Source organism: Vipera berus (assembly GCF_964194415.1).
Source record: "Vipera berus genome assembly, chromosome: 3".
In the NCBI taxonomy this organism is placed as follows: Eukaryota; Metazoa; Chordata; class Lepidosauria; order Squamata; family Viperidae; genus Vipera; species Vipera berus.
In genome coordinates this window covers 7,953,158-7,974,077 of record NC_138204.1, presented here as the reverse complement: position 1 = coordinate 7,974,077, position 20,920 = coordinate 7,953,158, and the positions used below count along the sequence as shown (strand labels likewise).

The 20,920-nt window shown below is 45.2% G+C and overlaps 2 protein-coding genes across 2 annotated transcripts in view; one reads left to right on the top strand and one right to left on the bottom strand.

The window, feature by feature from the left end:
* Positions 1-20,920, top strand: part of COL20A1 (collagen type XX alpha 1 chain) — a 532,145-nt gene that overhangs the window by 150,053 nt on the left and 361,172 nt on the right. The gene's annotated exons all lie outside the window — the stretch shown is intronic.
* Positions 1-20,920, bottom strand: part of NKAIN4 (sodium/potassium transporting ATPase interacting 4) — a 120,550-nt gene that overhangs the window by 45,686 nt on the left and 53,944 nt on the right. The window contains exons 3-4 of the mRNA XM_081323850.1: positions 20,282-20,362; positions 2,557-2,754 (exon numbers count right to left, since the gene is read on the bottom strand). Of these exons, the coding sequence (XP_081179976.1) occupies positions 2,557-2,754; positions 20,282-20,362 (279 nt within the window). The remainder of the gene's footprint in view (positions 1-2,556; positions 2,755-20,281; positions 20,363-20,920) is intronic.

The window sequence follows — 20,920 nt, the reverse complement described above, 5'->3', positions numbered from 1 at the left end:
GGCAATAGAAGAAGGGGACGACAGAGAATGAGGTGGCTGGATGGAGTCACTGAAGCAGTAGGCGTGAGCTTAAATGGACTCCAGAAGATGGTAGAGGACAGGAAGGCCTGGAGGAATGTTGTCCATAGGGTCGCGATGGGTCGGACACGACTTCGCAGCTAACAACAACAACAACAGGTCTTTTTCTGCCCTCAATGTTTCTATCCTTGTATCAAGGTCCAGAAAACTGAGGTTTTACTCTGTATGTTCAAAGACAGATTTAATTTAATTTTAATTTTATTAGATTTATATACCGCCCTTTCCCGAAGGACTCAGGGCGGTTTACAGGGTATTTAAAATCAGCAATACAAATACAAAAGTTAACAAACAATTAAAAAAAGATTAAATTATCCCTTAAAATAAAAACCCTGGTTAAAAAATTCTCAGCCTGGGCCGGACAGCTCAAAGAGCCAGGTCTTCAGGTCCCGGCGGAATGAACGGAGGTCGGGGGCAGTCCTCAGCTCCACGGGCAGCTGGTTCCAGAGGGCAGGCGCACCCACAGAGAAGGCCCTCCCCCTGGGTGTTATCCTCCGGCAGTCTTTTACCAGCGGGACCCTGAGGAGACCCTCCCTGTGCGAGCGCACTGGACGAAGGGAGCTTGATGCCGGCAGCAGGTGTTCCCTCAAATAACCCGGACCCAAGCCATTCAGGGCTTTATAGGTCATCACCAGCACCTTGAATCTCACCCGGAGGGCAACTGGAAGCCAATGCAGCTCGCGGAGTAGAGGTGTTACATGGGAGTATCGGGAAGCCCCCATCACAACTCGCGTGGCCGCATTCTGCACCAGTTGAAGCCTCCGAGTGGTCCTCAAGGGCAGCCCCATGTAGAGGGCGTTGCAGTAGTCTAAACGGGAGGTCACGAGCGCATGAGTGACTGTGCGTAGGGCATCTCGGTCCAGATAGGGTCGCAACTGGCGCACCAGGCGAACCTGGGCAAAAGCCCCCCTGGTCACGGCACCTATATGGTCTTCAAAATTAAGCCGTGAGTCCAGGAGGACGCCCAAGTTGCGAGCCCTATCAACGGGGGATAGGGCTAGATATAAACTAGACATACCCAATTCCAGCAACCACTATTTATATCTTTTAGCCTCCAGTCACCTAATCATCTTTGTTGCTCTTCTCTGTACTCTTTCTAGAGTCTCAACATCTTACACTTACACATAACTTACACTTATGACCATCGTATCATATGATAGCAAGTTGTGACTTCCCCCCACCCAATTTCCCACAAAAATTGTCCATTGGGGAAGCTGTGATTTGCTTAGCACCATAAAAATAGTCAGAAAATCAGGTCTGACTCAACTTAGGCCTGCAATGACTTACGATGGAAATTCTGGTTTCGATTATGGTTGTAAATCGAGGAATTCCTTACAGCCAAGAATCACAAGTCTTTTTCTCAGTTTCGCAGTGCGAAGGTGAACAGGAGAAACACCTGGGTTGCAGCTGTGGGCTGCTCAGCGAACAGTGATCCAAATCCTTATCATTCTGAGGACCAACTAGAGATGTCCACAGAGAGGTCAAAAAAGGTCAAGATGGCAGCTGTGACCCTGTGCTTCTTTTTTTTAACCTGCATCGCACCTTCTAAAGCCCTTTTTCAGGTTGAATTGAAGCACCAGGCAGGCCTCACCGATAAGGCACCAAATAAACCAGGAAGGACGTATTTATTTTATTTATTTTTTATTTTAATTCCATTTATATCCCGCCCTTCTCCGAAGACTCAGGGCGGCTTACAAGCTTAGCAGCAGCTTAGCAGCTTTAATCATTGCCTTTTTCATTGTTCTCATAAATACAGTGGGTTTCATATTTCTACTTTGACTACATCATCGTAAGCCACCCAGAGTCACTCTGGAAAGCAAGAAAGGTGGTCTATAAATTGCAATGCCACTTCACAGTGCTTTACAGCCCTCTCTAAGCAGTTTACAAAGTCAGCAATATCGGCCCCAACAATCTGGGGTCCTCATTTTACTGACCTCGGAAAACCTGAGTCAACCTTGAGCTGGTCAGGATCGAACTGTTGGCAGTCGGCAGAGTTTGCCTGCGATACTGCCTTCTAACCACCTGTACCACCATGCCAACAGAACAGAACGGAACAAAACAGAACAGAACAAAACAGAAAAGAATAGCAATAGCAATAGCAACGGCGATAGCACTTAGGCTTGTATACCGCCTTCTCTAAGTGGTTTACAGAACCAGCATATTACCCCCAACAATCTGGGGTCCTCATTTTACCGACCTTGGAAGGATGGAAGGCTGAGTCCATCTTGAGCCGGTCAGGATCGAACTGGCAAAGTTTGCCTGAAATACTGCATTCTAAACTAATTCTAACACTGCTGTTTGTTTGTTTGTTTATTTAAAAGTGTTTTCTGTCTGAAGGGAACACCGGTAGATCTTTCTTCCCCATCAATTCACCTCTTGAGTTATTATTTCATTAAATTCCATTGAGGAGAGAACACCTCTTATAGCGGGCCACTGATTCTCCAATGCTTCATCAGTCAAGAACCCAGAGGGTGTACTCACCGCCACCAGAATCTGCAGGGCACTGTGCACGACCTCGATGTAACGGTACTCCAAGGCGCAACCGATCACAGAAACGTAGGAATGGCTGTCCAGACCTTTGATGCCGATCATGGGCGTCTCCTTCCTTACGCAACCAGGACCGTTCTCACTCCACCATGACTGGTGTTGGGAGATGTTAAACGTCAAAAGTTCACTGTCCTGAGAGGAGAAGTTAAAAACTCCAATGAACAATGCATTTTTTTTTTCAACTAAAGCTAGAGATCAGCTTTCGCACTGCTCTAGGCTGTTCTTGCACAATGCCAAGCATTCTGTATACCAGACATGTCAAACACAAGGCCCGGGGGCCAGATCCAGCCCGCGAAGTGGTTTCATGCGGCCCGCGAAGCCATCCTGGAAACAGTGAAGGAACAGCCCCCGCTGCCTTGGCCCTGGCCCAGAGACCCTCCTTCTGCCAGAGACCCTCAGATCTGTCCCACCCCTGCCCAGGCCCCCATAGGCACCCTTGATGCAAACGATGTAGAGCTGGCCACGCCCACCCAGTAGGCCATACGCACTCTAGCCACGCCCACCCAGTAGGCCACGCCCACCCTGGCCATACCCACCAGGCTCCCCTAAAGGCAACTGCAATGCTGATGCGGCCCTCAATGAAATTGAGCTTGACACCCCTGCTGTATACAGACAGCAAGCTGGTTCGTTCATCGTGCTAAGACATTTTATAATTGCTGTTTGTTAAACGATATCATTGCCTCAGGTGTCTGGCTTGCTGGTGACGAAGCCAAAGCCATGATGTAGAAGTTACCATGGCAGATGGCAGCGCAGTATATTCAACCAGAAATCAAACAAACGTATGAGTTAGAGTGATGTGTGAAGTCTAAATTTCCCACGCTGTCTGGGGAATTCGGAAAATTGAAGTCATTACTGAGGTGGGACTAGAACTCACGGTCTCCTGGTGATTGGCCCAAAGTCACCCAGCCGGTTTTCATGGCTAAGGTGGGATTAGAACTCACTATCTGGTGGTGATTGTGCCAAAGCCATCCAATTAGCTTTCCTGGTTAAAGCAGGACTAGAACTCACCATCTCCTGGTGATTGGCCCAAAGTCATCCAGCCAATCTTTTTTTAAAAAACCTCCAGTATTGGAGAACCTACAACTTCTGAAGACAAGCCATTCACAACAGTTGCAGCAATGTTTTTTCACACTTATGACCTTGCAGCTTCCCCATGGTGACCTGATCAAAATTCAGACCCTTGGCAACTGACTTGTATTTATGATGGCTGTCACGTCCTGGGATCATGTGGATCACCTTTTGCAGCTCTCTGACAAGCAAAGTCAAGGTTCACTTGACGGCCGTGATACCAACTTAACAACTGCAGTGATTCACTTAACAACGGTGGCTAGAAAGGGTGCACGTGCACTTGGTAGAAGTAGGGTTTTGCTTAATCTACTTTACTTGATCTCATTTTTATGGATTAAGCAGGAAAAAGGAGGGTTGAGGAGGAGGAGGAGGAGGAGGAAAGGAGGAGGACCCTAAAGAGGACTTACATTTTAACTACTGTGTAATTATATTCACATAAGCAGGTTAGGATTAAGGCTAAAATGAGACTGTGGATTTGTAGAATTGTGGATTTTTTTTCTCTTTGCATGAAGTGAGAACTGAGCCACTGACTACACCAAAGCAGGATGTATCAGATTAAGGAGTTACAACACACGAACAGGCTTAGAGATTAAGGAGTCACAACACGTGGACCGGCACACAATCATAGTTTCAACAACACATACTTTCAACATCATAGATTTTAAAAAAAAGGCAATAAGAAAAATTAAGAAAAAGCCACAGATAGATAGATAGATAGATAGATAGATAGATAGATAGATAGATAGATAGATAGATAGATAGATAAGATAGATTAGATAGATAGATAGATGATAGATAGATAGATAGATAGATAGATAGATAGATAGATAGATAGATAGATAGATAGATAGATAGATAGATAGATAAGATAGATAGATAGATAGATAGATAGATAGATAGATAGATAGATAGATAGATAGATAGATAGATAGATAGATAGATAGATAGATAGATAGATAGATAGATAGATAGATAGATGGATGTAGACTGATGGGATAGAATAGATAGATAGATAGAAAGACAGACAGACAGACAGACAGACAGACAGACAGACAGACAGACAGATAGATAGATAGATGTAGACTGATGGGATAGATAGATAGATAGATAGATAGATAGATAGATAGATAGATAGATAGATAGATAGATAGACCCCCAAAATTGGCAAATATACCAGGGGATGAGATACAGTGAGGAGAGATAGGACTGACCGGAGTGGGTAAAATAGAACAGGAAGACGAAGGAACAATGGGAAGAAAGAGGGAGACAGGATTAAAATGCAGAAAAGGAGATGCAGGACAATTAGAGCAACTACGGCTAATTAGAACAGGCGAGCCCATCACAGGATCAATGGGTAGAGCACGAAGTCACTTGGGTTTATAAGTAAACCTTCCACCCCCAATGCTTACTCTGATGACGCTGGCAGTGGACCAGCAAAAGCTAAGACAGTTAATTTTTAGGTTTTATAAATGGCTGATTTTATTGTTTTACTGCTTTTAAGCAATAAACAGCTGTTTTACTATTATCCAGAGTTCGAGGATTTTTAAAGTTATTAAGGAGATAGATAGATAGATAGATAGATAGATAGATAGATAGATAGATAGATAGATAGACAGAATACCTGTTATATTTTATTTCTTAATTTTCCATGTGGTTGGACAACTTCCCAGTTGGAACATGTTATAAATAGCATTTTTGTTTACTGGAATAAACCATAATTGGTTAGGAGGATACAACATGCTGAAGCCATAAATTATTATTCACAAGCCACAAAAACTAGGTTTACATATTACTCCAAGCCAAACCCAAACAACCACGGTATGATTTGGTAAACATTTACAGTAATAATACAAAATTAGCCCCATCTGCCTTATTAAAATTAGCCTGCCTGTGCTAAGTTAGGATTTCAAAGGAAAGGATTTTATTTTCTATATTTAGAAATTGTCTTTGTTTACACAGGAAATGTTGACCTGGGAAAGAATTCATATTTGACTAGTCTGGATGACAGCACATTTCAATCAATCAGAATACAGCTGGAAGGGACCTTGGAGGTCTTCTAGTCCAACCCCCTGTGCAAGCAGGAGACCCTATACTAGGGGTAGGCAACCTCAGCTCTTTTATGACTTGTGGACTTCAACTCCCAGAATTCCTGAGTCAGCATAGCTGACTCAGGAATTCTGGGAGTTGAAGTCCACGAGTCATAAAAGAGCCGAGGTTGCCTACCCCTGCCCTATACCATTCCAGACAAATGCCTGTCTAATCCCTTTTTAAACCCCCCCAGTGATGAAGCACCCACAACTTCTGAAAGCAAGCTTCCCACACTTCTTGCGCTGTTTTCCCCTTTAGGATTTTCATCCATGGATATCTTTCCTAGGTTCTCTCTGAGTTTGTTAAAATCAGCTCTTTTGAAGTTTAAGACATTGTTTGAATTATTTTCTATTAAGCAAGCACGTTTGCATGATATCCAAAGCACCTGAAAGCAGGACAAGAAGCAACGGATGGAAACTAGTCAAGGAGAGAAGCAACCTAGAACTAAGGAGGAATTTTCTGACAGTTAGAACAATTAACCAGTGGAACAACCTGCCTCCAGAAGCGATGAATGCTCCAACACTGGAAATTTTTAAGGAGAGACTGGACAGCCATTTGTCTGAAATGGTATAGGGTTTCCTGCCTGAGCAGGGGGTTGGACTAGATGACCTCCAAGGTCCCTTCCAACTTATTATTATTATTATTGTTGTTGTTGTTGTTGTTGTTGTTGTTGTTGTTGTTATTATTATTATTATTATTATTATTATTATTATTATTATTATTATTATTATTTTGAATTCTAGTATGACGTGGTCACTTTCCCCCAAAGTTCTGGCAACTTCAATTCCTTCTATTCCTTCTTCTCTATTAGTAAGAATTAGGTCCAGTATAGCTTTACTTTTAGTTCCCTCCTCCACCTTTTGGATGACAAAGTTGTCGGCTAGGTTGGTTAGGAATCCCTTTGATCTCCCACTCGCTGCAGAGTTCGTCTCCCAGATGATATCTGGGTAGTTGAAGTCTCCCATTACTACAGTGGTATGTTTCCTAAATACATTTGTCAGTTGTTTAGCAAAAAGTTCATCTATTTCTCCTCCTTGGTTGGGTGGCTTGTAGTGTACTCCTATGACTGTGTCATTATTTCTTTCCTTTTAGATTGACCCATATGGATTCTAGGAGATAGATAGATAGATAGATAGATAGATAGATAGATAGATAGATAGATAGATAGATAGATAGATAGATAGACAGACAGACAGACAGACAGACAGACAGACAGACAGACAGACAGACAGACAGACAGATAGATAGATAGATAGATAGATAGATGATGGATGGATGGATGGATGGATGGATGGATGGATGGATAGAGATAGAAATAGAGATGATAGAGATAGAGATAGAGATAGATAGATAGATAGATAGATAGATAGATAGATAGATAGATAGATAGATAGATACACACACACACATAACACCCATTGCAAGTAGGGGAACTTATTTTATCAGCTTGAGCCTACGGTGCCAGTGGAACAGCCAATAACACGTCTGAATGAGCACAACTATTTATCCACATTCAACTCTATTCTAGGGCAATAGGAGATTTTATTCTATTTTTATTTATTTTACGTATTTATATCCTGCCTTCATTACACCTAAAATTCCTTCCTCCTCCTATTTTGCACACAACAGCCCTGTGAGCTGAGTTGGTATGGGAGCTAGTTGGGTAATGAAACCTCTGCAAGAAAACAACCAAGCTCAGAGAGCAGCAAGGACCCCACACTCTTCCTCCTCTCCATAACACCCCTTCGACCACCGATGATGTTACCTAGTTGGGTAGTGAAATGTCTGTAAGAAAGCAATCAGTTCAGAGAGCACCAAGGGCAGCTCCTCCTCCTCCTCCTCCTCCTCCTCCCTTCCAGCGCTGATGATGTTACCTAGTTGGGTAATGAAATGTCTGCAAGAACACGACCAAGTTCAGAAGGCAACAAGGACCCTACAGTTCAATCCTGAGCTACAAATATTTCGATTTCATGATATGCGAATACCAGTGAAAAGGCAGCATTAAAGTGGCACGTGGGTCTTCTCTAAAGAACAGGATATTTGTCAAAAGAAGCAGGAACAGCTAGATAGAAGGCCATGTTTTTGACCTTTTTGGTTCCACGGAAGAGGGTTAGGAGAAATTTGGCTGTAAGTTGAATGCAGTCATCATGCAGCATTGGAGGAAAGAGTGAATGTGTAAAGAGGAAAGGGAAAGGGAACTAAGGGATGGCCTTGATAAGAATCCCCAAAAGAGAGAGGTGTGAAGTTCAAAAAAAACCAACCGGAAGTGTTTTTATGGGATGTGATAAAAGCCAGGGTGACATCCAACGATAGCAAAACAATGGGAAAATATAGTGAACGGTGCTGGAGACCTAATTAGATTACTTTGCTTTTTGGCCTTTAATGTATTTCGCTTATTACTTCTTTTTCGGAACTTTGCTGACCATTGCCTATCATGCTGAAAGAGAATAATAGCATGATGGATATTTATTATTTATTTGATTTTTACCCCAACTTTATCACTATATAAGTAACTCAAGGCGCTGAACATAGCCAATATTCCTTATTCTTCCTCTTTTCACCAGCAGAACCTTTGGAGGCGGACTGAGCTGAGAGAGAAAGACTAGCTCAAAGTCACCCAGTTGGCTTTCACGGCTAAGGCGGGGATTGGCCCAAAGTCACTCACGCAGGCTTAATGTCTAAGGTAGGACTAGAACTCACAGTCTCCTGGGGATTGGCCCAAATCCACCCAGCTGGCTTTCCTGCCTAAGGCAGGACTAGAATTCACTATCTCCTGGGGATTTTATTTTTATTTTTATTTTTTTTTAATTTTAATTCCATTTATATCCCGCCCTTCTCCGAAGACTCAGGGCGGCTTACAAGCTTAGCAGTAGCCTTCATTCTATGTATATGCCTGCTTACTAGGGCTTTCGGGGGCCCCCAAGCGGCATTATTACAAAGTCAGCTTAATTGCCCCCAACAATCTGGGTCCTCATTTTACCTACCTCGGAAGGATGGAAGGCTGAGTCAACCTTGAGCCTGGTGGGACTCGAACCTGCACTCATTGGAGGCAGCTGGTGTTACTTAAGGAGGCATTAGCCCACTGCTCCACCAAGGCTCTTGATGGGCTCTTAATGGGCTCTTGATGGGCTCTTGGCCCAAAGTCATCCAGCTGTCTTTCATGCCTAAAGCGGGACTAGAACTTGCATCAGAAAAGAGCTGGAAGGGACCTTGGAGGTCTTCTAGCCCAGCCCCCTGCTCAAGCAGGAGATCCTATACCAGGGGTGTCAAACTGCCGGCCTGCGGGCCGGATGCATCACGAGGAAACTGCGTCCACCCCATTGCCGGCAATAGGGAAAAAGCTCCGAGACGTCACGTGATGTCGTGAGTTTGACATGTCTGTCATATTCCATTTCAGACAAGCGACTGTCCAGTCTCTTCTTCAAAACCTCAAGTGATGAAGCATCCACAACGTCTGAAGGCAAGTTGTTCCACTGGTTGATTGTCCTCGCTGTTAGGAATTAAGGAGAAACTCCTGCTTGAGCAGGGGGCTGGACTAGAAGACCTCCAAGGTCCCTTCCAGCGCTCTTCTGATTCAATTACTATTCCTTCTCTAGGCATGAACCTGATCTCCTGGTGACTGGCCCAAATTTAGCTAGCCAACTTTTCTGCCTAAGGCGGGACTAGAATTCACTATCTCCTGGGGATTGGCCCAAAGTCACCTAGCTGGCTTTCATGGCTAAAGCAGGACTTATGATCTCCTGTTTTCTAGCCTGGTGATGCCTTAACCACTAGGCCAAATGGGCTCAAGCATCCGAACACTCTGCAATGGAAGAAGTGCCGGCCTGCCCCATTTTTGCATAACCGCGTTGCCGATATATGCTCTAGGGATCTAAGCAACGACGGCCGAGCCCATCCACCTGCAGACCGCACATGCAAAACCTTAAAACGGTGAAAGGATTATGCGTCCGATTAACACATTTGAATATTTTCTGCCTAACACGCAGACAATGAGGGCATGCCAGGCGAGGCCTCTCCTTTGGGAAATTGCAATGCAAATATTTCTCCTCTTTGCAGGGACAGACGGAAGAGGCCGCGAGGCAGATGGGCTTCCACGCTCAGCAGCCTCCCTTCGTTATCAAAGAAAGGCATGGTTAGGCCCCTTCAGATGAATTCAGTCTGGGGAGACCAGATCTGAGAAGAGCTTGAAGGCAGAATAATTTTGCATGTTTGAGGAGGCGAAAAATGTATTATTAACCAGGAGGAAGGGGGCAGTCTTTATATTTCTATATCTTTTAGCTACATGTTCTGAGGAACCATTTCTCGCTGAGCTACCAAGAAAATTACAGGTGTTAACAGAATAACAGAGTGGGAAGGGACCTTGGAGGTCTTCTAGTCCAACCCTCTGCTCAAGCTGGAGACCCCCCCTACCATTTCAGACAAACAGTAGGATGCTGCTACCCATGGTTGCTATTTATTAAATTTATATGCTGCCCTATCTCACAGTCCGAAGCAATATAGGCGGTCCTTGACTGACGACCATCACTGAACCCAAAATTTCTGTTGCTAAGTGAGACAGTTGTCAAGTGAGTTTTGCCTCATTTTACAATCTTTTTCATGCCACGATTATTAAGTGAATCACTGTGGTTATTACGTTAGCGACACAGTCGTTACGTGAATCTGATCTCCCCATTGACTGTGCTTGTCAGAAGGTCACAAAAGGTGACCCCGGGACCCCGGGACACTGCAACCGTCGTAAATACACGCCAGTTGCCAAACATCCATATTTTGATCACATGACCACGGTAATGCTGCAATGGTCATAAATGTGAAAATCAGTCACAAGTCACTCCAAAGCACCTGAAGACTGGACAAGAGGCAAGGGATGGAAACTGTTCTGTACCAGCCTGCTACCGGCCCTGCATCAAAAGCAGGGACAACCCCTTTACAAACGGCAAGAGGCTGGAATAAAGCCTGCCAAATTTATTCACATAAAGCAGAGCAAGACAAGACACCAACCATAAAACATGAGCTAAGAAACAGGAACTATCCAAGCGGTTGCCTTCAGCAAACCAGCCCTCCCACACATTCCCCTTATATAGAGTTCAGGGCGTGGCTTCTCTCTGCTTCCTTCCGAGGTGCCCCATTGCCTTCCTCTGTTTACTCCTGATTGACTGCCTCCTGAGTCGGGCGTCCTTGAACAGGGCCAGCTGTGGGTCATCTTCATCCACGCTGTCAGGCTCACACAGCTGGGTCTGCGTCGTGACCAAGTGGGAGGGGCCTGGCTGGGGGCTCTCATCACCAAGATCTTCAACCCCCTCAGCAAGGTCTTCAACACCCCCCTCCTCCTCTGAGTCGTCCGACCCAAATGCCGAACCCACAGGCTGACCCTGAATCACAACAGAAACTAATCAAGGAGAGAAGCAACCTTGAACTAAGGAGAATTTTTTTGACAGTTAGAACAATTAACCAGTGGAACAACCTGCCTCCAGAAGCTGTGAATGCTGGAAGTTTTTAAGAAGAGTCTGGACAGCCATTTGTCTAAAATGGTATAGGGTTTCCTGCGAGAGCAGGAGGTTGGACTAGAAGATCTCCAAGGTCCCTTCTTATTCTGTTCTGTTCTCCAAAGCACCCGAAGGCAAGACAAGAAGCAACGGATGGAAATTAATCAAAGAGAGAAGCAACCTTGAACTAAGGACAAACTTTCTAACAGTGAGAACAATTAACCAGTGGAACCACCTGCCTCCAGAAGCTCTGAATGCTCCAACACTGGAAGCTTTTAACAAGAGACTGGACAGCCATTTGTCTGAAATGGTGTAGGGTTTCCTGCCTGAGCAGGGGGTTGGACTAGAGGACCTCCAAGGTCCCTTCCAACTCTGTTAATCCGTTCTATATGAATTACACTTTTTACAGTGCCTTTATAACTTGGTCACTAAATGGTCACTAAATGAATGGCTGCATATTGAGGACTGCCTGTATTCCAGGGTGCTTACCTGAGTTTTGAAAATTTCCACCAGATTTTAGCAGACCAAGGAGAGGTTGCAACATGTTGCTAGATTAAAGAACGGGTTCAGGATGTTTTGAAGGAAGGATGTCAGTGGCTGAGGGGTAGATCTCTAGCTTCAGGATCAGGAATACATCATGTAAACATAGACCAGAAGACCTCCCCATAAGTCCATATTGTTGTAAAAGCAGCAAACCCGGAGCCCTGGTGACACAGTGGTTAACAAACTCTGCCCACAGCCTGAAGTTCGATCCTGATCGGGCTCAAGGTCGGTAAAATGAGGACCCTGACATTGTAAACTGGCCAGAGGGTGCTATAAAGCACTATGGCGTGATATATAAGCCTAAATGCTATGGAATGGGAAAACTCACCATGGCTGTCTTCCTGCGGACAACCCGCTGTGGGGCAACTCGGGGGACAATTCAACAAATACAAAGGTTTAATTAATTTCGACAGAACCGTGGGCAATAAGAATAAAATAAAGTTGATCCAGAAGTAACGAGAGTGACAATAATTTTGACGAAAACGTGGTCACCCATAATAAAAGTACCTGAATGTAATGATTTATACAGCGTTGAATTGTCCCATGGTGAGTTGCGGTGAGTTGCCCATGGTGAGTTGTCCTACCTAGACCCTAAGTGCTATTAGCTATTCCTAAACCTGCTTCTTCCAAAGAGAATCAGAGCCCGTCATGGTTTCAGAAGGGAGAGGGAATAAATTATATCCCCCATCGGGGTCCACAGAGGCTGCTCTGATCCTCATTTGCTGCTTCTCACCCATAATTCCGCCTCTTGGTTGCTCTTCAGTTGGGTATCAGAGTCCAGATGGGGGTCAAAGACGCAATCTGGAGCCAGCAGTAGTAGAAGCCGTAGTAATGAGCATCCCCAAGGGAGGATCGCCTTGCAGTGCAAAACTGCCATCCTAACACTCAGGATGGAGAGAAATGAAGAGATGGGGAGGAGAAGTAAAGCTGAGGGCAAACATGAAACGCATAAAGGCAGTAATGGTCTTCCCAGTTGCAATGTATGGCAGTGAAAGTTGGACCATAAGAAAGGCTGAGCGCCAAAGAATTGAGGCCTTTGAACTCTGGTGCTGGAGAAGACTCCTGCGAGTCCCTTGGACTGCAAGGCGATCAAACCGGTCAGTCCTAGAGGAGATCAACCCTGACTGCTCTTTAAAAGGCCAGATTCTGAAGCTGAAACTCAAATACTTTGGCCACCTGATGAGAAGGAAGGACTCACTGGAGAAGAGCCTAATGCTGGGAAAGATTGAGGGCAAGAGAAGAAGGGGACGACAGAGAATGAGGTGGCTGGATGGAGTCACTGAAGCAGGAGGCGTGATCCTAAATGGACTCCAGAAGATGGTAGAGGACAGGAAGGCCTGGAGGAACATTGTCCATAGGGTCGCGATGGGTCGGACACGACTTCGCAACTAACAACAACAAAGCACCACCGAGAGATTTTCAAGGTAGGATATGCAGGTAGTCCTCGACTTACAAGCCCAGAATTCCTAAGTGATAAATTTCCTAAGTGAGTTTTGCCTCACTTTACAACTTTTCTTGCCACAGTTGTTAAGTAAATCACTGCAGTTGTTAAATGAGTAACACGGCTTGTTAAGTGGACCCGTATGCCCGTTGACTTTGCTTGTCAGAAGGTTGCAAAAGAGGATCGCATGATCCCCGGACACTGCGACCGTCATAAATATGAACCAAGCCTTTGAATGTAAATCATGTGACCGCAGGGATGCTGCAGTGGTCATAAGTGTGAAAAATGGTCATGTCATTTTTTTTCCAGTGCCGCTGTAACTTCGAAAGGTCACTAAATGAACTGTTGTAAGTTGAGGGCTGCCTGTAGTCCTAAAAAAACAGTAGATGGGCTACTGAAATAGGCTCTGCACGGTCCTGCTTCTGGAGACTACCCAATGGCTACACAGAGTGCAGCTAAACATGGGTGTTATACCTGAGTTCCTAGTCCCTATCAGCTTCCGAGTACAGGTAGTCCTCAACTTACAACCATTCATTGAGTGACTTATGACCCTTTTTCAAACTTAACACTGTTGCAGCCTCCCCGTGGCCACATGATCAAAATCCAGACACGTGGCAATTGGCTCGTATTTATGACGACTGGAGGGTGATCCTTTTTTGCGACCTTCTGACCAGCAAAGTTAATGGAGAAGCCAGATTCACTTAACAACCATGTTATTAGCTTAACAACGGCAGTGATTCACTGAACAACTGTGTCAAGAAAGGTCGTAAACTGGGGGGAAATTCGCTTAACAATTTTTCTCACTTTGCAACAGAAAGTTTGGACACAGTTGTGGCTGTAAGTCAAGGACTATCTGTACACTGTACATGCAGAGCGTAAGAGTCCCCCCGACGGGCAAGATGCTGTCCGTAGGTGTGAAACAATAAAGAACTCAGCTTGGAGGATTCACACCTGTCATCCTTAGTTTGGGGTGTGTGTGACAATTGGAGACGTTAAGTCACAGTTCAGAAGATTTATTGCTCAAGTCTACACACAAGACTCCAGTCAACTAAAGTTCAATACTAAATTGGCACCAGATAAGAATCAACAGAATTCAGACCGTTTGTGGGAATGTATGGATTCTAAGCTGATGATGTGCTTAATTTCACCCCCTCCCCATAGCTCTGCCTGCTCTTCTCCTATGGATGGAAAGCTTAATACTCCATGATGTTCCTTCTTTGGATGGTTTAAGATACAATTATCACTGGAGAGAAAACATAATGTAAAACATAACGTAACGTAGGGGAAAGCAAGGTTTTATACTTAGATAAGAAAATTCAAAAGTACAGGCACAGACTGGCTCAATAGTAGTAACTGCAAGAGGGATCTTAGAGTCCTGGTGGATAACCATTTAGAGATCAGCTAACAGAGTGCGGCAGCAGCCAAAAAGGCCAACGCAATTCTAGGCGGCAATAATAATAATAATAATAATAATAATAATAATAATAATAATAATAACAACAACAACAACAACAACAACAACAACAACAACAACAACAACAATAATAAAGTTGGAAGGGACCTTGGAGGTCATCTAGTCCAACCCCCTGCTCAGGCAGGAAACCTTATACCATTTCAGGCAAATGGCTGTCCAGTCTCTTCTTAAAAACCTCCAGTGTTGGAGCATTCACCACCTCTGGAGGCAGGTTGTTCCACTGGTTAACTGTCAGGAAGTTTCTCCTTAGTTCTAGGTTGCTTCTCTCCTTGATTAGTTTCCATCCGTTGCTTCTTCTCCTGCCTTCAGGTGCTTTGGAGAAGAGCTCGACTCCCTCTTCTTTGGGGTAGCCCCTGAGATATTGGAACACTGCTATCATGTCACCCCTCACCCTTCTCTTCATTAAACTACACATACCCAATTCCAGCAACTGTTCCCTATATGTTTTAGCCTCCAGCCCCCTAATCATCTTTGTTGCTCTTCTCTGTACCCTTTCTAGAGTCTTGACATCTTTTTTACATTGTGGTGACCAAAACTGGATGCAGTATTCCAGGTGTGGCCTTGCCAAAGCATTAATAGAAGGATGGAATCAAGGTTCACATGAAGCAGTAGTACCGCTGTACAAAGCTGTGGGAAGACCACAGTTCGAATACTGCATCCAGTTTTGGTCACCCCAATACAAAAAAAGATGTTGAGACTTTGGAAAGAGTTCCGAGAAGAGCAATACAAATGATTAGGGGGCTGGAGGCTAAAACATATGAAGAATGACTGCAGGAACTGGGTATTCCTAATCAAGCAAAAAGAAGGACCAGGGGTGACATGATAGCAGTCTTCCAGTACTTGAAGAGCTGCCACAAGGAAGGGAGGGGGCAACTTATTTTCCAAAGCACCTGAAGGCAGGAGAAGAAGCAACGGATGGAAACTAACCAAGGAGAGAAGCAACCTGGAACTAAGGAGAAACCTCTGTACAGTGAGGACAATTAACCAGTGGAACGGCTTGCCTTCAGAAGTTGTGGGTGCTCCATCACTGGTTTTTTTTAAAAAAAAAAGAGACTGGACAGCCATCTATCAGAAATAGTATAGGTCTCCTATGAGAGCAGGGGTTGGACTAGATGACCTCCAAGTCCTTTCCAACTCTATTACTGTTACTGCTGCTGAGATCCATGCAGATGTTTAAAGACTAATGACCTACAATCAGAGATTTGAGGCGGCAGTAGAATGAAAATGTGGATGCAGCTCTTCCGAGGAGGCCATTATAGGATTCCTCTCCACATCCTGAGCCAGAGGACTGAGAAGAGATTTTAATTTCTCTCCCACCACCACCACCACCTCCTCCTCCTCCTCCTCTTTTTCCATCGGGATTGTTATGTACTGGGCTCTTGTGATACACCACGTGGGTTGCTGGAGCAGCTAACGGCTCTCCAGCAACCCAGACTAACTGTCTCCTCTCCTGCAATTGGCTAGCCCCAGGCGGCAATGGTTGGTTCAAACCTATTGGCTGCCGCCTAGGGGCTAGACTATATATTGCGGCTGGTTGCAGCTCTTGCCTCAGTACAGTTCCAGCAAGAAATGAAAGTATGAGTTATCCTTTACTCAGCCTCGCGCCATCATTCCTGCACCCAAGAACCCACGATTTAACAGGGATCATCACCTGTTTGCATGGAAAAGGACACCCGTTCCCGCCAGCTAGCACATCAACAACTCCATCTTTTCTGCCTCACTGCACTTCCTTGCATTTTGTCACTATATATTAACCTTCGGCTGACAAAGACAGATCAGCCCAGCTCTACATTGCCATGGGGAAAAAATAAATAAAGAAATGTGGAAGTTAGGAGCAGAGAGGCGGATTTTTCTATATATGCCTTTGCCCTTCGACATTTAGAGGCCAGGATACATTTTCCCTTCAGTGTTGTTGAAAACAGATTGTGTACCAGTTGCCTGATTTAGAACAAGATCCAGCAAAGAAGATGACCTATGTTACTCTTTCTGGATTGCCAGGATGTTCTTTATTGGGATTTTTGGCCCTCGTTCCTTGCATAAATTCTGCTTACTTTGGAAGGCTTCAATCTGAAAAGAAAGATTTGGAAACACACACACACACACACACACACACACACACACGATTTTCTATCCTCTCCAACATCAGTGAGCCCGAAGGACAGCGTGAATTTGTATGTGCAGATAGTCCTGGACGTACAGCCGCAATTGGGCCTAAATTTTTGTGGCTAAGAGAAAGAGCTGTTAGCTTAATTTTGCCCCGTTTTATGACCTTTCTTGCCACCACTGTTAAGTGAATCACTGCAATTGTTAAGTTTGTAACAGGGTTGTTAAGCGGATCTATCTTCCCCATTGACTTTGCTTGTCAGAAGGTCGCAAAAGGGGATCACAGGACCCCGGGACACTGCAACCGTCATAAATACGAGTCAGTTGCCAAGCAGCCGAATTCTGATTACTTGACCATGGGGATGCTGCAACAGTCACTGCCGTTGTAACTTCGAACAGTCATTAAAGAAATGGGTGCGAGTTGAGGACCACCTGTACCTCTTGGGAATCAACTTTAAGTCAGCAACCAATGCCAGAATGTTCAATATACTTTCCAACATTCCATCCGAGTCTTAAGTCATTTCATTTTGGTAGAATTTTGATAAAGTACCATGTTGTTGTTGTTAGTTGCGAAGTCATGTCCGACCCATCACGACCCTATGGACAATGTTCCTCCACGCCTTCCTGTCCTCTACCATCTTCTGGAGTCCATTTAAGCTCACACCTACTGCTTCAGTGACTCCATCCAGCCACCTCATTCTCTGTCGTCCCCTTCTTCTCTTGCCCTCAATCTTTCCCAGCATTAGGCTCTTCTCCAGTGAATCCTTCCTTCTCATTAGGTGGCCAAAGTATTTGAGTTTTAGCTTCAGGATCTGGCCTTCTAAAGAGCAGTCAGGGTTGATCTCCTCTAGGACTGACCGGTTTGATCGCCTTGCAGTCCAAGGGACTCGCAGGAGTCTTCTCCAGCACCATAGTTCAAAGGCTTCAATTCTTTGGCGCTCAGCCTTTCTTATGGTCCAACTTTCACTGCCATACATTGCAACTGGGAAGACCATAGCCTTGACTATACGCACTTTTGTTGACAGGGTGATGTCTCTGCTTTTTAGTGTGCTGTCTAGATTTGCCATGGCTTTCCTCCCAAGGAGCAAGCGTCTTTTAATTTCTTGGCTACAGTCCCCATCTGCAGTGATCTTGGAGCCCAAGAAAATAAAATCTGTCACTACCTCCATTTCTTCCCCATCTATTTGCCAAAGTACCATATGTAGGGCATATACAAAAAGAGGAGAAGGTCAGAGGACACGAGGCAGACCCAGGAGATGACGGAGAGACAACATCAAAATCACACCACAACAACATCAATTAACAATGATTGAGGCCACCCAAAGTGCAAGAATCAGAACTTTGTATCTCCCTTGACAGAAGGAGGAGGAGGAGGAGGAGGAAGAGAGAGGAGGAGGAGAATTCCACATTCTAAGCTGCATGAAACAGAATGAAATCCCATCAAAATTGTTAACATCCTAAATTTATTTTATTGAATATTTCCACTGCTTAGGAAATCCTGAATTTTAGCATTCCAGAGAGCCATAGAGGAAGAATAGCTATTTTTCCTGGAGTAATCCAATACTGGCAATCAACTGCAATGCTCAGAATCCTTCGGGAGAAGCCAACTACAACAAAGGCCTCAAATATTGGGAAGGTCTGTTTTCAGTCTGGATCAACTCCCAGTGTGTAAGGCTAATATTGTGGAAATTGATTTGCAACTGTCACGGAACTCAACTCTCTCTATAGATGTGTAGCTGAATATTTACTTTGTTTTTCTAAGCTGTTTCTTAGACAGTTCTTCATCGCCAAAACAACTCTTAACACCCTTTATTTAAATCTAACCTTGAAAAAACTTAAATGCAACGAGAGGTGTATTCTGGAGGAAAAAAAAACATACCACAGCACTTAGACTTCTATACCGCTTCACAGTGGTACACTACACTGTACACTACAGCAGGGCTCTTCAACCTTGGCAAAGCTGGCTGAGGAATTCTAGAAGTTGAAGTCCACAAGTCTTAAAATTGCCAAGGTTGGAGACCCCTGCTTTACAGCCCTCTCTAAGCGGTTTAAGGGACGTGGTGGCTCAGTGGGTTAGGACACTGAGCTTGTCGATCAGAAGGTCGGCAGTTTGGCGGGTCGAATCCCGTTACTCGTCCCAGCTTCTGCCAACCTAGCAGTTCGAAAGCACGTAAAAATGCAAGTAGAAAAATAGGGACCACTACGGTGGGAAGGTAACAGCATTCCGTGCGCCTTTGGCGTCTAGTCATGCCGGCCACATGACCACGGAGACGTCCTCGGACAAGCGCTGGCTCTTCGGCTTTGAAACGGAGATGAGCACCAGCCCCTAGAGTTGGAAACGTCTAGCACGCATGTGCGGGGGAACCTTTACCTTTACCTTTACTAAGCGGTTTACAGAGTCAGCCTCTTGCCCCCAGCAATCGGGATCTTCATTTTACCGACCTCGGAAGGACGGAAGGCTGAGTCAACCTTGAGCCGCTGAGACTCGAACTGCAGTGCTGCATTCCAACTACTGGGCCACCACAGCTCCTAAACAAATGGGTTGTAAGTCAAGGACTACCTGTACCGGGGGTCCCCAGCCTGTGGGCCGTGGCCTAATCACCACCGGGCCATGTGAGTGACCGGTCGGTGCTTGCGTGTCTGTGTGCACACCGCCCCACTTACACAAGCATCACCGGGAAAGTCACAGGCGGTCGCAGTCCCATTCACACAAGCATTGTCATGGGTGCTCGCTGTCCCACTCATGCAAGCCTTGCTATGGGTGCTTGTGGACCCACTCACGCGAGGCTTGCCGCAAACACTGTGGACACTCATGCGGCGTGCACGCACAAACACACACACACACACACACACACCTGCCCCTCTGCAAAATCACTCCCTCTTTCCTCCCTCTGCTCCAGCCCCCAATCTCGAAAGGTTGGGGAAGAGATTATTGATCTATACTGGGCACTGAGGTCGGCTGATAGTATGCGTGGACAACATAAGAAGTCTCGCTGCATTTTTGTCTAAAATAAGAGCTTTGAAATCTTAAAAGCCCAAGGAAGGAAAGTGTTTGAAGCTGAAAAAAGCCGAATCCACACAACAACACAGAGCGAGAGCCGAGGATGTTCAGGAAATTAATTTACGCCCCAAACCGTGCAAGGAAGCTTGCAGTGACTGATAGCCTTTTCTTTGAAGAGGCAGTACAGCACTAAATTGGATTCATTTTATGGAAGAATAACTTAATCCCCTCTTCCACCACCACCCCCCTTTCTTTTTCCAACCTGAATCTTGTGTGATAACCAGCAGAGGCCTCGCTCACAAGACCTCTTGACCCACACTCGGCTCTGGCTTAGCAGATTCTTCCCACCAGCAGACTTGAGACACTGCCCCATGCCATGACATTCCCCCCCTCCCCCCCTGGGGCCAGGCCCCTTTGCCCCCCCTCTTTTTAGATGCTCAGAGCCAAACGTCACTCACCTTCGAAAGACCCCCGACCTCCAAATAAAAGCAGATGATGAAAATGTTCCAGGTGACCCAAATGGCCATCCAGATGGCATACTGGGTGGAGGGATGGGACATGCAAGAAAGAGAGGGGAGGGGAGAAAGGGAGGAAATAAAAACAATCTTACTCCTTATTGAAAATGGTTGTTTTTTTTAAATCACCTTTCCCAAACCATACAGTATATGCCACACATCCTCTTCACAACCTGTTTTCCTTGTTACCTTCTGAGAAGAGGGTGACTTCGTGGTATCTGAAGCTGAAACATCCAGATTCAGCCACACTTTTGTTCCATATAGCATCAACCTTCTGAACTTTCAAGTTTCCTCTTTCTGCTATGTGTTCAAAATGGACAGGGATTAGTGTGCTTGTGTGTGTGTGTGTGTGTGTGTGTGCATGTGTGTACATACATACACAAACATATATAAATCTATAAAGGTAAAGGTAAAGGTTCCCCCGCACATGCGTGCTAGTCGTTTCCGACTCTAGGGGCCGGTGCTCATCTCCGTTTCAAAGCCGAAGAGCCAGCGCTTGTCCAAGGATGTCTCCATGGTCATGTGGCCAGCATGACTAGACGCCAAAGGCGCACGGAACGCTGTTACCTTCCCACCGTAGTG